We start from the raw sequence: 23,900 nt of genomic DNA, 5'->3' as shown, positions 1-23,900 counted from the left end.
TCTTTTCTAGAAAACATGAGATAACTCTAAAGCTTAGGACTCCATTCACCTATTTCTTATCCAGGGAAAGCTTTGGTGGGATACTGCAAAATGTAAAGTTCTTTGTTACAGTTATTGCAGGCTGTTCCGTCTTCAGCTGGTCTCTCTGGTTTGGACAGTATCTTTGTGTGGTTACTATGTTTATTTCCAGTGACTGGAGGGCACTGATGAAAGGCGTAAGGACTTGCAGCTAGAAGTAAAAATCAAGTCAAATTGTTCCTGGTTCAGAAGCATTGCTTTGAGATAATGATAACTGCTGTGTCCTTGTCATTTTACTCTGCGGCCATTAGTATTCTGCTACAAGGCCAGTTTGTCTTCTCCCTGGTCTTCTTTTGGGGTGGAGGAAGGATGGAGGCTGAGATAGTGGGAATCTCTATTCCAGGAGGTACTGGAGTGGCTGAAGAAATTTGGAGGGAGGAGAACCCTAAAGAAAACAACCAACCAAAAAAACGAACACCCCATTAGATGAAACACATTCCCTGTGGTGGGGGGCCAGGGGTTGTGTGCCACCCAGGACGCTACTTTTTAATACTTGGACCTTTGTATTTCCTGTACAACTAGGCAATGCAGAGCAGCTCAGCAGAGAAAAAGGATCCTTGGCAAAGAGTTGTCGTTTCTTTCTACGACCTGAGGTGTTTGAGGCTGGGAGGGTTTCCTTGCTTTGATTTAAAAGCATGCATTCAGGCAAACGTGGCCCATCCTGCAGATAATCCTTGAAGGCTTTTGCGTTCAGCCCTTGTGATATTTGACAGGTTGTTCATACCTGTTGGAAGCTGATTATTTGCTTTGCTTTAAATGGAGGAATTGCACAACTTTCTCTGCTTGCCAGATTGTTTTTCTAATTGGGCACACCCCTAAGTGAAAACATGAGTTTGTAGAGCTATGGAATTTGAGGGAATAGCATGAGCTTTGTTTCTCTTCCTTACAGTGTGAGAAAGGATTAGGTGTGGGGTTTTTGGTTTTGTGGTTGGTTGGTTGTTTTTTTTCTTTAGAGGTCAACAAACACTTTTTCCTTGTAATAAAGTAATTGCACCTTTAGGCTTTTTTTCTTCTTGCTAGGAAAACTATTATTTTCTCCTGTAATATAACTTGATGCCAGAAGCCTACTCTACGGTTTGAGTCATGTTTTGGAAAGAGTAATTTTCTTGAACAAATATTAATTAAAGAATAAGGCAATGAGAACTCCTGACTTCAATGCTAGGCAAGGGAGTTAGAAAATGACCTGGCTTTTATTTTTAGCTGGCTTGCTTTTATTCTTGCATTTCCCCTCTTGCTGTCATGTCTGCTTAGATAAGAGCTTGGAGCAGTGGTTACACTGTAAAGGAGACGGATATTGGGACTGAGAATGAGCCAAGATCAGCAAGTATTGAGGTGAGGCAGAAGTAAAAGACTATTTCAGCCCTCATAGTCACTTGGAGCTTCTCAGGCCAAGGACACAAGCAAGTCTCCAGGTGACTCGGCTACAGCCTCTAGCTAGTGTCCTCGGATGTGTTTCCCACAGGATTTGACGGTGGTGGGTAAGGCTATGTGGATGAGAACTCCCTTCCATGGGCTCTGCTCCTAGAGAAATGCATGTCAGAGGACACAGTTTTGAGTCCAAGATCCCGTTTTCTTACTGCTGTTCTGGCAGTACCAGCCTTAGCTGTTCTTAGGGGAAATCTCTTGACATAGGTACTTCTATATTTCTTTAAAAATACCTCTGTACCCCTTTCATGATTTCAGCTTGAGGCATTTGTGTACAAGTTTTCTGGCTGCCAGCACTATAAGGTTGGGCTAAGACCTGTCTCTGAGAATGACATATTGTCCTGTTCTCTGGAAGCTGGTACAAGATGTCTTTTCTCTCCCCACTGCTGCAATATTAATAGTAACTTCTTGGCACTTCAGACTTAAACAAGTGGGATGTGTATATGCCCAAAGGCATGCCTAAGAACTTCGTGCTCTCACTGGCATCCAGGAGAGACAGGGAAGAGCCCTCTCTTGCCTACCGTCCTCTTGTCCAGCCCAGAAAGTGTCTTCACACCTTTAAAATGGAGCTTGAAACGATGGTCCTTTAGTCGCAAAACCACAAGCCAGAAACTCCGGAGCTACAAGTGATCCTAGTAGCAGGGCTTGTACTTCTTTCCATCGCTGTTATTAAATGGAGGGACCACAAATGTCTACTCCCCTGCACATTCTCTAGCAACTGCTCTAGTGCTGATCTGTCTTTTCCCGCTCGATTTCCCCATCCTTGATTAGTAGCCACAGGGCCCTTCTCTCTCTGCCTTGGATTGTCTGTTTCCATAAACAATTAACTACTTAAAGTATTTATTACAAAAAAGGCTTATGCAAGAGTTCATGAATTTTTCCCTTCTACATCCATGCCTAATTTCCTGGACATAAATTCTGCTGCCAAATTCCTGTGAGTAGGTGCAGGGTTGTTGGGGGGGATTTTTTTGGTGTGTTGTTGTTTGTGTGTCTTTGTGGTTTTGTTTTTTTTAAGGGCTTGAGGGCCTAATGCTGCCCTCTTGAAGTTCTTTAAGTGGTTTGGTTCATCTTATTTTTTAAAAGGAGGATGGCTGTACTTTATTTCCAGTGGGAATTTTCTTGGCTGATGTAGCCAATTAAAAATAACCTCCTTGGTCACTGGTGACCTTGATGGCAGTCTCAGTATTTGGAGGGTGTATCTAAAGTGGAAGGCTGACATGGGGTGAGAATAGGAGGGTAGAATAAATTTCCTGGAATAAAAATGAAAGAGTGCCCAGATAAATAGCTGCCATTACTAGTAAAGAGATTCTGGGTTCAAGGTCAACTTTGTAACTTATTAATGACCTGTACTGGGCTGTTCTACTAGGCACTCTGCAAATGCCAGGCTGGGCAGAGCCCCGGAGGGCTGGCAGCTGGCCTAGGTTTGAATGTAAAGTTGTTTCCTTATGAAAAGGAGTAATGCAGTCTCCTCGAGTTTTCAGTCCCAAATGCTTAGGCTATATTCTTGACTCTTCCCTTGCCCCAAAGTTTGTGTGATGGATGGTCCTAAAAACAAATACATGCAAGGTTCCAGCGGCTAGTTTTCAATTTGACGGTAGCAAAGGAGGTGGAAAAGCAGTGCTACAGCTGTGAGATGCACACAGATTTGGAAAGGTTTATGCCGATTCTGTATTTAGAAAGGAAGACATGGGTTGAGCACTCCTGAGGGCATCTGCCTGCTACCACTGCTGGGGAAGAGCTGACAGTCTCCAGGTTCTGTGGCTGCAGGACTGCTCATGTCTGAAGTCTCCTTGTTGCCACGGCTTGTTTAGATGTGACTTCTGTTTGCCTTTTTTTGTTTCCTTGATGAAGTAGGTTTAAAAAAAAAAAAACCCCAACTTTGTGATCTTAAGATGGGGAGGAAACTGTTTGTAGCATCAAAAGGTACCTGCGGCCTTTGGGAAAAACATTAACTTACTGAAAACTGGCGTGTTTTTTCACAAACTTGTGCTGGGTTTTATCCCCACGTCCTTTGCCCGTAGCCTTGGAAGCCTATGTCTGTTTTCTCTGGTTTTTTTCCTCTTCACTTGCCACTTACATAATCATGCTTTTGACTCCTGTTTTCAGGTCACTTTCTTGTTCATGCCCACTTTTAGCAAAGTACATAAACAAGCAACAGCTCTTTATGTGCTCTTGGGCTGCCTGGTGATCAGGTAGTGCCCTTGTGGCCTTGGCTTCAATGAGAAACACACCAGGAGGAGAGGATGGGGAGTGCCTGTGTTTGGCTCTTTCTCTGATAAGACTCGTCTAAAATTGTCAGGGTTCACTGGCTTCTGGAGGTGACTTTAATCATTAACTAACTCCTTTATCCTGCTGCAGACTCAAAGGAGGGTGTTTTTGTGTGCGGGTGGTGTGCAGGAAGGTAGGGCTTTGACTCGATACTTTCCCTAGCTCCTGTGTGTCTGATGGAGCTCATACAAGTGTATCCTTATCATTGCTAAGGATACAGAGTTTTCCTGATGGGATTGTTGAGAGCCAGAGCTCTGCCAAGCGGCTCCAAGCACCCTACTCTCCAAAGTCAGCTCTTCAAGTGGGCAAAGCCAGATTCTTCTGCCCTGGGCAGCTTTATCTATTCAGTCTCTCGGACTCCTTACATCCAGGATCCAGAGCAAAATGTGCTGTGAGGATTGCTCTGTGTGATGCAAATGGTGACTTCTGTGTCCCTCCTGCTTCTCTGCATCTTGCTCTCAAGAGCAGGATAGTTGTCCTGTGTACTCCCTCCTGGTGCTTTTATTCCTCTCTCCTTTCCACGTATGTTCTTTACTTAGGAGAGGGATTAGTACAGATAGATGTCCCACATGCGGTGCCATCTTGCTGCTTTCCCACAAAATAGGTAAAGGGAAGGGAGGGGGGCTGAAGGACAGGGGAGGGCAGTGCTTGGCACCTCTGTGCATGGCCAGTGGTATTGGTTATCTAGGGAAAGCTCTGTATCAAGCCAGCTGCTTGCAGGGGCAGAAGGGTGTCAGATCAGTAACATGTTTAACACCTCAAGAAAGTGCTACCAAGTTGTGTGGCTACCAAGTTGTGTGGCCACTAGAATTTAGACAGCAGCCACTTCAGTCTGACTCAGTTCTTCTTCCTGTCCCCTGGCCAGTCTGAGCCCCGTCTGTATGCCTTCCTGAGAGGCAGCTGGAGATGGAGAGGATCTCTTGCTGCCGTAGTCCCTATATGACACACCAGTAATTTCCATCTGCCTGAGATCTTCAGGCCTGTTGCAGCTGCTGTGCCTTTTAGGCTTTGCTTGTTCTGTATGGGGGCTTCAGCTGTTCCATCCTTAGTACCCTTTGCTCTGAAGTGTTGGGGGAAAAAAAAAAAAAATGTAGCTCCAAGTTCAGCGTACCAACTGTGGGCCCTGCAGCCTGGCTGTAAGACCTGACCTTCCTCCTGCTTGGCTCTCTATCAGGAGGAACTGATCTGCAGCCCCAAGAGAAGTGGTTGGCGGGTGCCTGCCTGCCCCCTCTGTCCCTGCCCTACTGGGCATTGCCCTGGAGAAGGAGTTTTGGGTTGCTTCTCCCAAAGGGACCACAAAGTGGAATCAGGGTCTCCTTCCCTCTCCCTTTTAAAGAAAAAAAAACACAAAACAAACTGCAGGGGAAGTGCTTCTTATGCCACCTAAAAAACTTGTTGCATGCTTGGGGCTGGTGTGTAGATGGTTGCAATGACCACCTAGTGAGCCTGTCAGACATCAGGCTTTACCTGTTCTTGGGGACAGGAATGTGTGGGTTTGTATATTTTGGGCTTTTTTCTGTGCAAGCTGATGACTGCTGATGGGGGTGAAGGCAGAAGGGTTTGGCCTCCTCCCTGCACGGCCTCTATGCGCAGTCAGAACAAGTGACTAGCTACATTGAGATGTTCTTCTGTCGAAAGGCAGCATCTTTCTCACTAGCAAGCTGCCCGTAAGAATGTGGTAAGCATATAAAAGGGAAAAAGGTTGGCAATCTTGACAACAAGACTTAATTTCCTTTCCAGCATAATTGTTCAAGAACAACATAGTATTACAGATGAGAGGTCCTGCTGGGCTTCTCCTGTGAGGACTACCTCCAGCCTCCCTGGATTTGACTAGCTTGATTAACCTCATCACACATTCATAATCTGCTGCTTTTTCAAAATGCTATATGCAGCTGTGGTGTTTTGGGGTTATGGTGTTGGTGGAGTTTGTTTTGCCTGTGCATTGGCAGACGGTAAATTTCAGTTTGATTAGAAAAGAATGTTATTGTGGGCTTGGAGATGTGAAGATTGCATCTGGTCTTTACAGATGCCTAATGCCCACTCCGGATGTGCAATTGCACAGCAATGTATGTTTATGTATGAATCTGTTCTGTGCAAGAACTATTTGCTATTAGAAAGGAGGTTTGGTGCTGGTGTGAGTCCCTTCTCCCACCCTAAGAAGTACCGGTGCGTTCTCCGTCTATCCCAGTGTGCTGTCAAAGTTTTTGACGATTCTTTCTTAGCTGTGGCTCACCCCTACTGCTCTTCTGTGGTTATGGCTATGCTGCAGCCTGTGGTGGGAGACTTGGGAGACCTTTATGTAGTGTTTTAGGCTGAGCTAGCTGGCACAGCGAGTTCAAGCACCAACATCTGCTCAGGATCCTGGACAGTTTCTATAACCTCTGTGGATGTCCGCACTGCTGGGACTTGCTGCTGTTGGCCCTCAAGCCAGCAATGTCAAAGTCAGTGCAAGACACGCGTGTCCAAGTGTGGTCTGTGCCCCTGGTTGAAGGCACTGAGTGTAGTCCTAGTTTGATTTCTCTGAGGAAGCGCAAATCTGTTGAATGTGGACTAACACAATGGATTGAGCTCACTGAGGTAAGGGTGCTCTTCATCCATATACTTTCTCTCCTCAGGAAAGAAAGCGGTGATGGATTCCAGCCCGTTCCTGTCAGAAGCCAATGCAGAAAGAATCGTGAGAACCTTGTGCAAGGTCAGGGGAGCAGCACTGAAGCTGGGACAGATGTTAAGCATTCAGGGTAAGTGTAAAATAACTATATGTGTGCACTATATACCACCACTTTCCCAATGCCCCTGTTGTGTCAGGCAGTCAAGTGAAACTGGTTGAAAAGAAGGTGATGCTCTCTGTGAATTTTAATGCCTGTATTAAAAGCAATTGCTGAGAAGCAGAGCTGTATCACATTCTGTACACAGGTATCCAGCTAGAAAGGAGGATGATGATAAGAACGTGATCCTGTTCTTTGTTCACCAAAAGTGGTCAAGGTTATATCCACAGCCCTCTCCCATTACAACATGTTTATGGTTTACATGCTTTGTTGGCACTGAAGCTTTGCCATAAAGGCCGGTACAGCTGATAAATTTTATCAAACTTGTTTCCATCTTGAGGAGACTTCAAACTGGCGCTTACTCCATTGGTCTCTGAATTCAGTGATCACAGGTGAAGGCATGAGTGGTATCAGGGTCTGCACTCCACTGTTAGCTTACTCCTGGAAGACAGCAGGTGTGCCGAATTCAAACCTTATCTGGATCTATCCACTTCACCTTCCTGCCCAACTTGATAGGGAAGGAGAGAACCAGCCAAAAATAGCTTTTACACTTGTCTGGAAATAGCTTTCAAGATGTCACTGAAACTGAGTCAGTGTCTGAATGTTTGAAGTACTTGGCTTGCTTGGCTTGGGCTTCTACCTGAATTTTCGTAGGTGTTGACTGATGAGGTTGGATCTAGTATTGTATTAAATAGCTCGGGCTAGCCAATAAAGCAAGACCAGCTCCCTGTTCCAGAGAGTCCTGATTGTGGCATTTCATCATTCTTCATTTGCTAATCATTTGTTTTAGGTGCGTGCCAGGCTGATGGCAACATTAACAAAGCTAGGTGGGAGGCAGCACCTGCTTTTCAAAGGCTACCACCCATATGCTGTTTTCTCACCCTCTAGAAACTGCCAGGTGCCAGTGACTGGTGGTTCACAGTGCAGATCCAGGAGGAGCTCTTCTGCTCCTGGCTTTCTGTGGCCAGTGCATCTGGTATGCGGGGTGAGTGAGCTGTGTCTGGAAATCAGCTTTGAAGTAAACTTGCCTACCATAGGTGGGGATTTAGTTAAAATTCTTAACGTGCTATTGAGTTGACCTGATGTGTGCCCAGAGCCTGGTCACAGCTGCCCTAGACTTGGATGTGAGTGAAGATAGAATAGCTGTGAAAGGCCAGCTCTGAGAAGCAGAAATGCTCTGGATTTTTGACACTTGCCTGCTGTCTCCTAATGTTACTGAGGCCTGGCAGGAGCGTCAAACACTTGCGGATTGACTTCACTTGGGTGTCAAGAACATACAGGCCTTTAGCAACCTCAGTGGTGCTGCCCAGCCCTCATTTGACTCTTGTGATGAGTGTGTGGAGCGCTTCAGTCCCTGGCGAGAACACAGGCCTCTGGTAACCTTGCTGAGGGACAGTTGTGGTGAAATGGGTTAGACACTTCCAACAGTGTGGAGCACCCAGTTCTTGGGCTAGCTGTTTGGACAGGAGGCCTTCACACAGTTCCTGCCACTTCATGGGCTTCTCTGTGGCCTGGCGAGTTTGAATTGGCTTCTTCTATTAACAGGAATGTGTGCTAATTGAGCACAGGGACTCTGTGTGGCTTTGTCCAGGTGCAGCTGAGCACCTATGAGCTAAACCACCCAGAAGTTACAAAGCAGTGTCCTTAAAAACCCTGATGTCTGCTTCTGGGGGTCAGTGGATTTTAGGGACCCACATCCCTGAAGGTGATGCACAGAAAGGATGCTGAGGGCCCCAAATCATCCCATGTTCTAGTGCATGTGCTTTGGAAGGTGCTGGAAAGGCAGCTGTATTTGCCAGTTGAGTCCCCTGCCTTGACTCTTGCTTTGTGTTTTTTTTTTTTCAGTAAGGCCTCATCAGGTTTGCCACAAAGACATATAACCGTGTTCATCAGCATGTTGTAAGCCTCGTTTTGTCAGAGTTGCCTCTGCAGCGTGACTGATTTTTAACGTTGCTGCCGAGTTTCTGTACAGTCAATTTGGACTTGCAGGCTTCTTGTCTATTTGGCGTTGTGCTAATGAACAAAGCAGTGGTGGTCGAGCAGGCCCAGTTAAGAATTCCCTCTCAGACTAAAGATTGAAATACCTTGTGAGTTTTTCAGATGTGAGCAATAGCAAAATAACAGAACTTGATCCTAAATGCCTGTGGCAAACCCTGATACCTTGACACAAAAGGCTTCTTGGGAGCAGGAGGCACTTTTAGTGAGGTCCTTTCTCTCTCTGCACAGTTATCCTAGGAGGTGCAGGTTATCACGTTACAGCATGATGGCTAATATTTTCACATGCCCTTGAGAATAGATTTTGTAATGGCCAGAGGCTCGGCAGTGATACACCACTGATGATAGAGCAGAAGTTTCTTTCGGTGTTTGGAACGTGCACACAAATGCAATGTCTAGCTGTCCTGCAGGGCTATAACGTCACAACAGCAGTTTTACTCACTGCTCCTGCAAAGCCTGTTAATCTCTGACTTGCAGTGACAGAATGGGAGCTCCTCTTAAAAACTCCTGTTGATCCCTCAGTAAGGTTTTGTTAGTACTTTTTTAATGTTGCTCATGGCTTTGGTGGGAATTTCTAAACAAAGTTGAGCATTAATGTTGTGTCTCTACATTATGTATCTCTTTCGCACCAATCCTTTCCACCCCTCTTCCCCGTGCTTTTAAGGTAGCTCTTTGTTTCTTGTTTCCTGGGACAGACTTGGAGTTGTACATGCATCTGTAAATGCAGAGAAATGAGGGATTTTTATTTGAATGCCACAAGTGGATGTGCAGGTTCAGTTCTCGAGATTAAGGCTGGTAGCCTGGACTTTTTGCAGTGTTGGGAGAGCAGCGGATAAATCTACATCCTCCATAAGACTTTATGAAATAAAAGCTTGCCAGAACTGGTGGCTTTTCTCTGGGCTGTTGTAGAAGCCTTTCCTCAAAGGAGAGGAATAATCTTCAAGATACCCCTCCCCCTCCTCCTTCTTATGAGTGTAAATATTTGCTTGCTAAATCCTTCTGACTCTTAAAATAACTTACTTTTGGCTCAGCTCTGTTTTCTTCTGACCACTTGTAGCTGCTTTGCATTTGGGTAGTTGTTTACAGTAGCAGATGCTGAATCTTGATTCCTCTAAGAATTCAATACTGGTGTAAGTGGTGTTTCACCATCGCACAGCTTTCTGGAGAAGCTGCTGCCCCTTAGAACGACCTGGATTAAACTACGCTATGAACCTGGGAGTGTTGGGATGGCTCTCCAGAGGGTTCCTTCTGTGACCTATCTTTCCATGACACAGCAGCCTCCCCTAGACCTGTGAATGCTGTACTGCTCTCAGTGAGAAGACGGGGTGGTGGATGAGAGAGGCTTGTGCCTCTCCACTGTGCTCTTGGGTTTGTGCAACCTGCCATCACACCAAAAGCCTCTGTGCTGTGCAGAGCTGCTCCCCGCTCTTGGCAGCGCTGCTGGACAAAGCCAGGGAGCACTATGACAACTGATGCTTGATTCCAAAGTATAGAAAGCTTCTCAGCGTGCTTTCTAGTCTATTCATGCTTTATCTTTCCCTTGGTAATTGGGAGGGGGTGCACAAAACTTTCTCCTGCTGCAGCAGGAGGGTAGCTTAGGAGATGTTTGCTACTTGTGTACAGGACTTCTGTTTGTCTCGTTTCTAAAGCTATGATGCCTCAGGAAGCATGCCTCAGGTGCTGTGCCTGGGTATGGAGAATTTCTGAACTAGAACTGTTTCTAAAATCTTCACTGGGGTGCGCCTTGGGGGCGGGACAACCTGGCTTGTCTGAATGTGGGTGCGTGTTTCTTTGTGTGCTGAAGAACTGGAGAATGCAGTGCCCACACTGACTGCCATGTGCTTTTCCCTGGGCAGATGATGCCTTCATCAACCCCCATCTCCAGAGGATTTTTGAGCGTGTCCGTCAGAGTGCTGATTTCATGCCGATAAAGCAGATGATGGTGAGGAATATTCCTTCCTGCTTATCAAGGGGGGAGGGACAATAACAGAATAAATGTCACCTGTGACATGCCCCAGTAAGGGAAGTGGATGGGGATTTTTAAGAGTATTCTTCAGTAAATGTTGCATATTTTCAGTTGTGGGTGACATCTGATTCCTTATCTCAATTATGTGCTGCCTTTTCTCTCCAAACACTGAAGCTCAGCTCTAGACAGTGGGGAAAAATGTGGGGTTTTTAAGGTCTGGAGATTATGGTGATGGAACAGGACGTTGTATACAAATATGGCTATAGGGTCTTGTTGAATGTAGCCTCCTCTTCTGTTTCTTCTCCCTTGTCTTTCTCATAGATGTTAAGCCAGTGTCTAAAGTGCCTACATCTAATTTTAGAGACAGACTTACAAGCCTTAGTCTGATGGAAAATTAACGGCAACTTTGTCCTTACTTTTTTTGGTTAAATCTAACGCACCATCAAGAAGAACCACAAAAAATGAAGCAAACTAAGTTTGCTTTTCCCCAACGTACATGTTCTCTCTTTTTAATACTCCTCTGTAAATTAAGTTGTGAAGGGTGATGCAAAAGGAATTGCCAGCACTACTTACCTTCTGAAAGACACTGAGCAGAACCAGAATTTAAATATGGCAGTCTGGCGATGTAGCAAAAAAGCTGTTAAAGCAGGCTGTGATGTTTAATTGTCAGTATTGCCTTGAGGGAGTCATTCTTGCATGCCTGGATTGCTTCTCTTCAGCTTGGCAGAATGATGAAAGAGCAGAAACGTCTAACTACTTGCTCACTTTCTGGGAAATAACAAGTGGCACCAAAAAGGGGACATTTGTACTGCTAAGGCAGTGGTGTTTGTGCTCAAGAGCTCTGATCTTTAGGCCAGAGCAACAGAGCCTCACACAGTCCTGATCACCATCACCTTAGTGCTGGGGAAGCACTGCTGGCTGGGCCACTCCTTGTGATGGTGTGCAACGATGAGGAAGGGAATACAATCTAGAAAGCAGGGTATAGGTACTCAGAACTACTATAGGCTGTGTGAGTCACCTTAGAGGAACATGATTTCCCATATCGAAGATCTTAAATCTTTACTTCCTATAACCTGATGCTTTCTTTGTATTTGTAGAAAACTCTCAACAACGATCTTGGCCCCAACTGGAGGGATAAACTGGAGTCCTTTGAAGAACGTCCCTTTGCTGCTGCTTCAATTGGTCAGGTTCACCTGGCACGCTTGAAAAATGGGAAAGAAGTTGCCATGAAAATCCAGGTGGGCTTTACATACCAGCCTTGTCTCTTGTCTGTGCTGTACAGAAGGGCAGGGGAGCTGCATAAGTATGTTTACTGCTAGACGGATAAGAAACATTTTAATGCAAGTGAAAATTTGGGTCCAGCACTATCTTACCTAGTGCAAGCAGAAGGGAGTGACAGAAAAGGTTCTGCAGCTTGAGCCAGTCTCTGACTCCAGATGAGCAGGAGACATCTCATAGGTATACCACTGCAGTGTGGGGATAATGGTGGTGAGGGACTGCTTGTACTTGTAGGGCTGTGTGCGAGGGTCCTACCTGCTCCATAGGTCAGTCCCCTCTCTGGGCTGTGCACATGCCTCTTTCTGGCCACAGCCCAAAGGTTAAAGAAGTTTTAAGTGACAAGCAGGCACTGACTGTTGAGCAGTGGCAGTCTGACAATGCAGGATGGTATTCACCAACTCACACTAAAGCTGTCGGCAACTTCAAGCAGGTATTTCGAACAGAATTGAGTTCTGGAGCTGAAACCCTTTGTTACAACACTGTTTATATAAAGTCCACAGGAGTGAGGTCCCTTGCTGTCTGAGCAGGGTCCCAGGCAAAGTTTGTCACCTGGTTGGTGTTTTTTGTAAAGTAGGTGGGGAGGCTTTAGAAACAGTATGGATGGGTACTGGTGGTGTCTTCTGAAGCCATTTGTGTCCAAAGTACTCTCTAAAGATAGGCCATGGTAAAAGCAATGGAAAGTTAACCCTGTAGCATCAGCACAGATTCTGGCCCACAGCGGTATAGGCTGGTTCCCTTCTTGACAGACAAGGGAAGAAAGAACAGAAGGAGGCACCTTTTGCCAGGACTGGGCTGGGGCCTCATTGCTTGCCCTGCTGCTGTGGATGAAACACTCTGGGGCCATCAGTGGCATGTACTTTCAGCTGTGCTAGGGAAATGACTGACTGCCATCTCTGTGAGATTTGTGTGTCTGAGAACCTTGCATGTGTTGGAAGAGTCCCTGTCAGAGGACCTAGACAGGCCATTCTGGTCGCAAGGAGCTGCGTGTCTCTCTGTCCCCCATTTTAGATGCTGGGCTTTAAATAAGCTTTTAGAGGGGTGTGTGGCTCAGGTATGCCCTGGTTCATTGCCAGGCTGTAGGTGGCTGTATTGTGGGGGTCAGGGGATGTTCATCTGGAAGGTGTTTTTATCTTGCTCTGTACAACTGGGTCATCTAGTCTCAACGCTGCCCTCTCCCATTCTGTCCTGCAGTACCCCGGAGTCGCGCAGAGCATCAACAGTGATGTTAACAACCTGATGACTGTCCTGAGCATGAGCAATATTCTCCCTGAAGGTAAGAAGCCGGAGACCCTTGGCAGGCCCTGTGTTCCCACTAGCACATATTGAGTTCTGCCAAACCCTTTCAAGCAGCACACTGCATACTTCTCTCTACGGACTGGAGGGAGGAAACAGCCTCAAGGAAACAGTGAAAAGGACTTAAGAATTGCTAAGTCTGCCTAAGAGCAGGTCTCCTGCAGAAAGCAGGAGAGGTAGGGGATGTGGGCAGTGGGTGCACGGCCAACTGGGGGAGCCATGCTCTGCTCTCCTCTCCTGCTGCAGAGCTGCTGCTGCCTTTGCTGGCCATCTGCCTGCTCCAGTATCCACTCAGTGGGGTGGGAAGTGCACCTGTGTTGGCTTTTTCTGACCATGAGTAATGTGCACCTGTGTCTGTGCACTCTTTATGGTGACAGACTCATAGGGACTCTTGGCAAAGTATAAAGTGCCAGGGTATACTCACTTTTGATGGCTTTCAAGGCATGAAGCGTGGGCAGTGTTCAGGTTAGGTACTCTTGCTTTGTCCCTGTTACTTTCTGGCAGAGCTTGTTCTTCGTTTCCTGTAGCCCTCCATGCCTGCTGTTCTCTGGTCTTTCCAGTCATTCTCTGCTCTTCCCAGTCAGAGTTGTGAAGAGGTGGAGAACTGTCAGACTTTGAGCTTGCTCAGTGTCTCAGCACAGGGTTAAGTCCCTTTTCCCACAGGGAATGCAGGACTTACTATTCCTTTTCCCAAATATCTACCTGCAGCAGCTGTAAATCTTAGTGGGACTGTACAAATACTGCTTTAAAACCAGGCTGGGTGCTGACAAAATCTGGAACTGTTCTCTGTGGTGGCTGGGCAGGGCACTGCAGAGGCTGCTGCAGTGCCAGCCATGTCTGGCCCAAGAAGTAGATTGGTTTTCCAGCTCAAGACTGAGAAGACTGGACTTGGCAACTCAGGCCCTGTCTACGTGCTGCTGCAGTCCACTGTCTTAGTCATGCTGACTGTTCGTGCCTGGCGGTGGCTGCTCCCAGTTGTAGGCAGATACAGTTTGGAGCCTTTTTTCTGCTTTTGCCCAGGGTAGTGTTTGGGTGCTTCTGCTCCTTGGGGGGGTGTCTCTGCACAGCCACACCAATACCAGGAAGGGACAGCTGTAGGGTGGGAGCTGGGGGAAGATGGAGCCCTGCTATGCAAGAACTGTGTGGATATGCCTTGATTTAGGAGCAGCTGCATAGCCTTGGCCTGGGATTACCTGCAGAACCTGAATCTAATTGGAAACATGCTTTAGCTCTCTGGGGCCACTTGTACTCTTCATCTCGGAGTTGGCTGGATAGCAGGTTGCTCCTCAGCTGCAGCTCTGGAAAGCTTAGCCTGAGGGGCTCCATTTTTCTAAGCCTACTCTCTTCTCTGCTGTTTGACTTTCAGGTTTGTTCCCCGAGCATTTGATTGAAGTCCTGAGCAGAGAGCTGGCCCTAGAGTGTGACTACCAGAGAGAAGCTGACTGCGCAAGGAAATTCCAGTATGTTCACACCAATACCTTCAACCCCTCCCATCTCTGTATGTGTGTGTGAAAAGCAGGAGAGGTTGCTTAACCTCAGGGACAGCGGGGAGGTGAATGCTGTGCCCTGGGATGTAGCACGGGGGAAAGGTGTGTGTTTGTGGCCTGAGCTGTCCCCTAGAATTACCACCTTGTCACAGCCAGGTGTGTTTTCAGTCAGCTGAAACATGATAGCATATCCTCTCTCCTTCAGCATGAGCCTGTCCATTTTGTCACACGTGAAGGTACTGCAGTAACTATTGAGGCCAGGTGGCAGTGCTGTTTTGGTTGTCTTATGTCAGCCTGTTGTAAGCTTCTCCCGTCCTTTAGTCTTGGAGGTTTTTCAGTTCAGCTCTCATACAGCAGTTAACACCACCAGCACTGCCTGCTCCCTTGGTTTGCTCTAGCAGTGGGGTCCAGATTGTTTTTACAGAAAGGTTGTACCAGGGAGAGCTGCTGGAGGCTGGATGCCCCTCCTGTCCCTCTGCAGAACTTCCCCTGTGGCATTACTCCCCTTGGAAAAGGCCTGTTTCTTCCATGTGTGTAGTCTGGCCCTGAAGCAAAGCAGGGTGAGCAGAGGAGCCCAATGCCCCTTAATATACCGGCCTGGAGCCCTCCTAATGTCACTACTCTAGCAGGAGATGTGACTTCAGGAGCTGGCAGCAGCTCTAAGCTGCATGGCTTCTGGTGACTTGATCCCTACTGTAACTGCTGAGGAAAATGGCTCCTGGCAGCCACAGACAGGGTGTGGGGAGAGGTGGTGGGAAGGGGCTGTGTGCTATGTGAGGTGCTGCAGAGAGGCCTGGCTGCTCTCAGGGCTCCTAACCTTTTCCTCTCCTTTCTCCATTCCCCTAGGGAGCTGCTGAAAGACCACCCCTTCTTTTATGTCCCAAGAGTGGTGGATGAGCTGTGCAGCAAGCATGTCCTGACTACAGAGCTGGTGTCTGGCTTCCCCTTGGATCAAGCTGTAGGGCTGAGCCAGGAGATTCGAAATGAGGTACCGCGGGGTGGTCTTGCTTCTCCCCTCACTCAGAGCAGCGTGCTTGGCCTGCCTGGTGACTGGTAGACCAGGAGATGCTTTGTGGAAGGGCAAACTCTGAGCAGTGCAAAGCAGGACTGGAGTTGGGGACTGCCTGGAGCCTCTCAGAAGATGTCTGCGTAGGGAATTTGGCAGTGATGACAGTTTCCCCATGCTGGCCTAGGCCTTGCAGGCACCAGCATTCAGCAGGGAGGGGGTGGAGGGGGTGAATGGCAAGGGCAGCTGAAGGGGAGGTAGCCTAGCCGTGTAACTCCTAGATGCCCTGTTTCTGATGACGTTAAGTTTAGGAGGGATTGTCAGCAAGGGGAGAGGGGTCTTGTTTTGCAGCTGCTCTTATGGGCAGGAGGGTAGAATCATCTCGGTGCAAGCGGCTGAGTGTCACCCCCTCCTGTGGGACTGACCTGTGCTGCACAGGGCTGCTGGAAAAGTACCTCTCAGTAAACAGGAGGGGGGGTGAGGGGATGGGTAGGCGTTGGTGCTGAATATAGCAAGGCATTGGAGTGCTGTGATAGGACAAGCAGCTGCTGTAGTAGCAGAAATAACTGTCCTGGTATTTGAGTTTTTCTTTTTTCTTTTTTTTTTTTTTTTTTGTCTTGGTGTGAGCTGTCAGCTGTTAGCAGGTCAGTGGGGAAGAGGGCAGAATATGCTCCTCTAGATAAACAGATCTCAGTGTCACATTGGACTTGAAGCTATGCCAGAGCTGGCTGCCTGTGACCCCTGAGCTGACTGTTCTTAGGGCTCAACCCCTCCGATGAGCTGCTCTATCACCAGGTCTGCTTTTAAAAGGCTGTGAGGTGGGATGTTGCTGCAGGGAACAGTCCTCCTTTCCTGTAAGTGATTGGCCTGGCTGACCCACAGCCTTCTGACCCAAATGACAGTGTCCTGTAGTAGGGTCTGGCTTACATTTGGTGTTCTCCTCCCTCCGTGTTTGATATGATGTTTCACTCAGGTTTGCAGAAGCTGAAGAGGGGCAGAACAAGGCTGGCAGTTCTGCTGAACAGGCTCCAGCTCAAATATCCTCACAGAAAAGCTCTGCTCTAGTATGTAATTCAGCAGTGGACGCTTCAGGGACTCCTACTCTTGCTTTCCCCATGTTTGTCAGTGCCAAGGCGTGGGTCTGCTGCTCCTCCATCAAGCTGGGTCAGTGCTGAGCCCAGCAGAAGACTTAGCTGAGGACTACATGGGTGTGTGTGTGTATATCTAGTGAAGACCCCTTTCAGTAATGGCTTGGTCCTAGCTTTGTACGTAGTTCGGCAGGACAGAGAATCTCTTTACAGGAAGAGATTCTCCTCTTCAGCTTCTTTGGGTCTTTAACTTAAAATGCCCTGGGACTGCATCTCACTTCCCCTGAGTTGCATTGGCTTCATTTTGGCCAGGGTTCTGCAGGGCTTTCCACCAGGGTAGGTTGTGTTGCTGAATGTGAAGATGTTCCTTTGCTCTCAAAGCAACAACCAAGTGCATAGTTGAAGCTGGGAAGGTAAAAGGCCAGGACCAGGACACAAGTTAACACCTGCAGTTGGATGACCCCTGGAGCCTGCTGTTCTCAGCTGCCAGATACAGGGTAGCAGCCTCTCTGGGGGCACGTCCAGGGGCTGATATAAACTACAGCTCAGGCTGACGTAAAACTTGCATGGCCTCTGTGCTGTCTGCTAAGGATGTCCCGTGGCAGGTGTGGGCTGGGAGTTGCTGAGAGGTGCTTTTTCAGCTCTTCAGGAGTTTTGCAGCATGGAGCAGATAGTTCCTGCCAGTGTGGTGATGTGTTCCCTGTTTGCTAATGCTCATTTTAAATTATATGTGTGAGTAGGGCTTGCTGCCCTCCTGACTTGCTTCTTTCTCTCCTTGTGTTTCAAGATCTGTCACAACATCCTGGTCCTTTGTCTGCGGGAGCTGTTTGAGTTCAGGTACATGCAGACTGACCCAAACTGGTCAAACTTCTTCTATGACCCGGAGTTGCACAAGGTAAGTCCAAGCAGCTGCTGTTCTGCCTGTACAAGTGCTGTTTTTCACCAGGTTTTGATTATTCCCCTTTCCCAGAGTGTAAAGAGCCCTTACTGAGATTCTCTTGGATTCCTGTCCTTGAGCCTTGGGCAGGTAGGACAGTGAAACCTGTCCCCTTGCCACTTGTCCTCACTTGGCCTGGGTAGGAGAGCAAAGCTCCTGTAGCACTGGCTGCCTGTCTTTGGCCTTAGATCCAGTCACAGCTGCTTCCTTAGCCTCAGGCTCTGTTTTGAAGCTGGTCAGTGGGAAGTTGCAGCTGGCAGGGCTCTACCAGGGCACTCCTCAGCCAAGGACTCTTTAGTTAAATGCTCTCGTTTTGTGCTGTGTTGAAGATAAGGGTAGCAATTGCAGATGTCCTGCTTGTTGGTTTGGCTGCTTGCTTGTGCCCTGCAGGTCAGATGGAATTGCTTGTTCATCCCTGAGGTCTGTGTTGAAAAGTGCTGGGAAAAGGTTCTGTGCTGCTCTGTCCCCACATTGAAAGCCTGAGTGGAGTTATCAGCTGAGCAGGTGTGACAATGTGAGCACAGGCCATACCTCCTCTGCCATGTACTAGTGCAAATGCTTGTGCTTCTGTCAGGCAATGAAGCAGTTAGGGGGATGCTGAGCTGCAGTGGAAAGGCTCTCCAGCCAGCTAAGCTTCCTGAAGACATCATAAGTCTTTTTAAGGTCAGGCTGTACTTGAGTGGTTGACACTGTAATACAGATGGACTTGTCCATTGCCAGGTGGCCCTGCTGGACTTTGGAGCAACACGAGGGTTTGATGAGAAGTTCACAGATGTCTACATAGAGGTGAGAACTTGCACTGTGTCCTAGAGTGTCCTTTAGAGTATTTGCAAAATTATGCTTATCTCTAAGCTGTATCACTTTGTACTTGAATCCACTTTGGGTGTGGAGGGAAGCAGGGCTGGAGGCAACAGGGAGATCTCTCATCCCTTACCATAGCCTTCTGCATGGCTGCTGCAAGCCTCTGTTTAAATTGCATGACAAATGTGGAGAACTGCAATGTTGCTTACTTGGGAGACTTGGGCAGCAGGGTGTATCAAAGCACTCAGAATTCAATGATTTTTATACAAGGGCGTGCGGGAATTGTCCCGTTCACTGTCTCTTCCTGTGGTTTCTAGCTTGCTTACAGACTGATAAATCTATGTGCTTCCTTCGGTATCACCATGTTTTGCACTTGATAAATTGAGCTGCAGGGGCCAGCATATGGCCCTCTTCACACATGGCTCTACTATTTTGTTGGGGGAGAGGGTAATTTGTGAAGCTTTTTTGATGTTTCTTACATTTTCTGGGCTATGTGTAGCCCTACTGGGAAGAGCTTTGGAGAGCCAGAAGCTGTATCTTTTTTGTCATTGTAAACTAGATGACATGCAGACCCCTGAGGGCAGAGGCATGGAAGCGAGGGGGGCAGCATGTGTACCTGTAGCCTATGTAGTAGTCCTGTATGTAAAACACTTTTCAGTCATGTCCTAGCTCTCCTGAAAGTGTTCTTCCTATTCAGGTAATCAAGGCAGCTGCTGACATGGACAGAGAGAGAGTACTGAAGAAGTCCATTGAAATGAAATTCCTCACTGGCTATGAAGTCAAGGTACGGAGCTGAAGGGTCTGCTTTTAGTGGTGGCCGCTGATAAGTTCCTTGTGGGTCTCTCAATTCCCCCAGATTTCTTGATGTGGTAAAAGCCAATGTCATTCTCAGTCTTGTTGACAAGGTTGAGGGAGGAGGGCAAAAAAGGCTTTGGCTTTTGTTCTCTCACTTGTGTTTGGGAGCGGTAATGATGATACAGCTAGCCCCCAAACCGCTTCCTTCTCTCCCTCAGCAAGTCCCTGCAGGTGGTGGACTACTGAAATTTCATGGCCTTGTGGAAGGTTTAGTTGCCCAAAACTGTAGCAACCAAATGTTCATCAGTCTTGCTCGGGGCTGGAGGTTACCTTTGTTGTGGGTAGAGCTAGGTATTTCTCCTGAGCTGCTGCTGTTAGTTGCTAGCATTTCTCCTTTTCCTCCCTAGTGGTTAAAATGGCTAGTGATGTTATTTATGCCTCTTTCCTTTTGGGCAGGAAATGGAAGATGCCCACTTAAATGCTGTCCTCATCCTGGGAGAGGCTTTTGCATCTGAGGAACCTTTTGATTTTGGCAACCAAAGCACCACTGAAAAGATCCATGGTTTAATCCCAATCATGCTGAAGCATCGGCTTGTCCCTCCGCCAGAGGAGACCTACTCTCTTCATCGGAAGATGGGGGGCTCTTTCCTTATCTGCACCAAACTGAAGGCCAAAATTCCCTGCAAAAACATGTTCCAAGAGGCATATAGCAAATACTGGAGCAGTAGGGGCAAGAAGCCAGAGGAGTAGTAAGAATGAACTAACATGGCTTGTTCTGAGGGCACAGTTCATCTGAGCCTTGCAGAGAGCGTTCTAGCCTCCCATGCGTTGCACCCCAGCTCTCAATCCTCTTGAGATGCGGCAGCCTGTGGCCTGGAAGCCAAGTGTGCGTTTCACAAGGACAAAGCTCTTCTTTCATGCTGTGTCTGTCCTACACTGACTGCCAGTACAGTCCGCAGCTTGCAGGAAACTATCTTCTTGAGTGCTTCTGTACTGTTTCAAGGTGCCAGTCAACTACCTTGAATGCATTTTTAACATTGTGATGGTGGCTGCATATTGATTGGGTTTTATAACAAGTAGGGGAAGGAGGACAAGAGCAGAATTTAGTATTGAAACCTGTTTGTAATTCTCAAAAAGTTGTTTTTTAAAAACCTTCCCTCTTTCATGCCAAGGTGGAATTCAAGTAGTTTTCATACTGTGAATTATAGAATGAAATACGGTGTACCCTACCACAGACACATTCAGCACCTCCCTCCCATTTTCGTAAGTCAAGTGGTGGCAGTCTATGAACCCTCCTGGATTTTACTGACATGGATTTAATGCAAGGGGTAGGGGTGTGTTTGTGTGTGTGTGTGTACATAGGACAAAGTTTTATGCTTTCTGCCTCTTTTTGGCTTGCAAGCTAAACATAGGAAATATTTTAAAAATCTGAGAATTGAGTGCCAGTCTCTTTTAAACACACACGTACACTCACACAACCTATCTCAGTTCTGGGAGTCAAATACGTAATCAACAGAGCTATATCTGAGCACAAATAGCGGGATTCTTCACTGTCTGGTAGGTATCAGCTTTCCTGAGGGCGAGTTAGATAAGCTACAACTCTGACACCAATTGCTTGCAGGACTCCTAACCTAGAACCTAGTCTGTCTGACTCTGTTCTCCTGTAATGCAGAGCTTATGGCAGGGCAGACAAACACGTAATGTCTCTCATGAGCATTTCAAGCTTTTGCTGAGATGTCACACACTTAAAACCAGACGCACAGTTTTAAACTATTGGAGTCAAACTAGGAAATTTACTTTCTTAGATTTTTGTACAAAGCCTGTACCTGTATGACTTCCTGATTTCAATAAAAAAGTGCTTGTGCGGTGGGCCTTCTGCCTGCAGTTTTTTCATCTTCTGGTGCGGTACTGAATAGCCAAGTGAACCTTGTCCTGTTCTGTGGGATAAGCAGGAGTTGAGCAGGAGATGCTTCTAAGTCTCCTCTTGCTGCAGTTGTTGTTTGCTCAAAGAATCGCTACTACCCTTGTAAAGCCATCTATCTATGGCCTGTTTATTCCTTCATCTTTCCATTGCAGCTGTTTCACTAGTGCTAACAGTGATAGTGGCAAGTTTACCAGGAGGCTGGACATAGATCTGTCTGGCCATGAAAATCCCTGGTAATTGACTTGGGTTTTTTGTCTTCCTTTGTTTGAATCACCCTGTTACCAGTCTCCTGAATGTAGGTCTCTGCTGTTTCTCCACTTAAGAAGAAAAAGTAACTGTTGGGGTTGATGCTTACCTGGTGCTAGTAAGGCAGGTGTCCTTATCTGATAAGTGCCAGATATTTAGCAGCAGGCTCAGCTGGTCCTACGCAGTTAACACAGCCCAGTGACCTTAACCTTCGGTATGTAAGAAATCCTGATTGCTGACACTTCCAGAGACAAAGAACAGGTAAGTGAATAAAATGGCCTCTCTCAGGAGGGACCTCTGAGAAATAGAAAACAGGTTATTGTATTATCTTTATTGCAAGATCATAAACATATAAACTGCTTCATTTAAGACTTGGTTGAGAAAGATCCTGTGCTGTTTAATTCAAATAAAAGTACTGCTCAGGCTATTCCTAACCCTTTGAGAACAGTAAACTCTGCAGTTCAGTGAAGTAACAGTTTGGCATTAAGCTGTTTAACTTTGTACACTGATAGTGTAACTTTCCTTGTTGTTTTGGGTTCTAATAGACGTTGTTTAGTTTTTCTGCTTTGGATCTAGACCTTGCAGCTGTAAAAAACAGTGGAGTTGTTTGAGATGTTAAATGCTTATGTTGAAGGTTAAAAAGCTGACAAGGGGATTGGATTAGGTGAGCTTCAAAGCAAAATTTCTGAAACTAAAGATTCAGAGCCAGTTATGTTCAGAGAACTTGCAAAGAAGGCAAAATAATGCGAAGAGCATTACAGTTCGCTTTTCTGGTAAGCACTAGGTGAGATTGGTTTGTGCTTGTTTGTGTGACCACAGGTCTTTTGTATACCATGCTGGAGCATAAGAGTTTAGCTCTCAGCAAACATTTCCCTTCCCTTGAGAGAGAGTATGTTTAAGAATAACATCAAGCTGAACAATGGAGTTGTCTTGCATTTGCCTAAAGGGTAGCAACTAGCAGAAGGTAAGATGTTTCTTTATTAGGAGAGCTAATTAGAGCTCTCAGTTCCTAATTCTCCTGGCCTTTTGTGTATTTTCTAGAAGCATTAATAATTTCTATAGTTTTGTCCAGAGATATTTGTGACATGAGGAACTGCATGTCAGTGTAACAGCTGTGGAGAAAAGGTGAGCCAGAAATGCTGTGCTCTGGCTGCAAGTCAAAGAAGTCATGGCATTTTACAGTGAGCAAAACCCCTTGATCTCACTACTACTTGCTCTGTACGAGTTAGTGCATTCGCTTGAACTACACATGGAGGTTGAGGAATATGAACATTTCTCTGCTGCAGCAAGCTGCTAAGTTCTAGAAAAATCCTCTTGCAGAAAACAGTTCTTTGTTCCACAGGGCAAGCTGAAGCAATTTCTTCTCTGAAGACAGGGAATTTCCACTCTAAAGAATCAAGATTCAGGCTATGTGTGGAAGCGGTGATTTTTTTCCTACCTTCTTTCTTTAGTCAACGTGGCTGCTGCATCAAAACAGAAAATGAATGCTGAGGAGCTGTACAGGAAGCTTAACATGCAGTTTGCTTTCTGCTTTTCTAAAGTCCAAATCCCTTGGTAATAAAAGGCCCATTTCCCAAGACCTTCACAGCTGTGATGGTGCAACTGTGGAACCCTGGAAATCAGAAATACAGCACTGATTGTGAAAGTCAGAGCACAGGAAACAGATGGTATTTCACAGAGTTACAGCAGCTAGGAGAGACATGCAGCAGCCTAAATGGCTTAAATACATGGCTTAAATACACATAAGCTACAGTGGGGGGCTGAGAAACTGATAATTTTAACTGGAGAGGGACAGGATTAGAAGTTTCTGTGGAGTAAGGTAGCCTGTGGCCCTGTAAGAAGTGGGAAGTATGCTGACTGTTCCTGGAGGGGATTGCTGGTGCCCAGTCTGGCCCTGTTGGCAGCACAGGATCAGTAATGGCATAGTCGTCTATTCCTGCTGTGGGGAGGGAGGACTGAGGCATGTAATCAAAGCTACAACTTTTACCAACAGGGTAATAAATGAAGAGGAAAATGTCCCAACAGACAGTCTCTGCTATGGAGAAAATCCCAGGTTGAATTGTGAGAAACTGGTGGGCAATGTGAAAGGGTCAGGGCAGGTGCAAAATTTCACAGGTATTTTGAGATGCACTTAAAAGATGCATGAAAGTCAATTTGATGCTGGTAGCTCAGAAAAAAGTAAGAATTCAGCCTCTAACACTAGGGCAGCTGAAACATTTGATGTGCAACTAAATGAAGGAGGAACATCAGAAATAACGACTACAGCTATTGACACAGAACAGATGACCTAAGAAAAAGGTCAGGAAATCTGTACTTGATGAAGCTCAATACACTAAAGTAAAAGGTGGCTTGACTTTTGAATTTTCAAAAAGGTTCTGGTAGTTTTTTCTGAAAGTTGCTAGAGCTAAATCAATTTTTCTCATATATTTCTTTTCTTCTCGCTGTGTGCTTGTACAGATGAGTTACAACATGCTGGTTTTATCTTCAAGAACGCTATTATTCCCCTTTCCATTTCCTCCTCAAAGCTTAATGTGGGGAGGTAGGAAAA

General features: G+C 46.6%; 1 protein-coding gene across 4 annotated transcripts in view; it reads left to right on the top strand.

Annotated features, from left to right (window-relative positions):
* Window positions 1-21,054, top strand: part of COQ8A (coenzyme Q8A) — a 55,997-nt gene extending 34,943 nt beyond the window's left edge. For all 4 annotated transcript variants that reach the window (XM_054194353.1, XM_054194354.1, XM_054194356.1 and 1 more), the window contains exons 6-15: window positions 6,387-6,509; window positions 10,388-10,473; window positions 11,595-11,735; window positions 12,967-13,048; window positions 14,435-14,528; window positions 15,402-15,543; window positions 17,437-17,544; window positions 18,307-18,372; window positions 19,085-19,171; window positions 19,639-21,054. In XM_054194353.1, the coding sequence (XP_054050328.1) occupies window positions 6,387-6,509; window positions 10,388-10,473; window positions 11,595-11,735; window positions 12,967-13,048; window positions 14,435-14,528; window positions 15,402-15,543; window positions 17,437-17,544; window positions 18,307-18,372; window positions 19,085-19,171; window positions 19,639-19,932 (1,223 nt within the window). In that variant the 3' untranslated portion in view covers window positions 19,933-21,054. The remainder of the gene's footprint in view (window positions 1-6,386; window positions 6,510-10,387; window positions 10,474-11,594; window positions 11,736-12,966; window positions 13,049-14,434; window positions 14,529-15,401; window positions 15,544-17,436; window positions 17,545-18,306; window positions 18,373-19,084; window positions 19,172-19,638) is intronic.
* Window positions 21,055-23,900: the final 2,846 nt, after the last annotated feature.

This window comes from Rissa tridactyla, chromosome 3, assembly GCF_028500815.1.
Source record: "Rissa tridactyla isolate bRisTri1 chromosome 3, bRisTri1.patW.cur.20221130, whole genome shotgun sequence".
Lineage (NCBI taxonomy): Eukaryota > Metazoa > Chordata > Aves > Charadriiformes > Laridae > Rissa > Rissa tridactyla.
The sequence above is the reverse complement of the archived record's forward strand: the minus strand, read 5'-3'. Positions and strand labels throughout refer to the sequence as shown.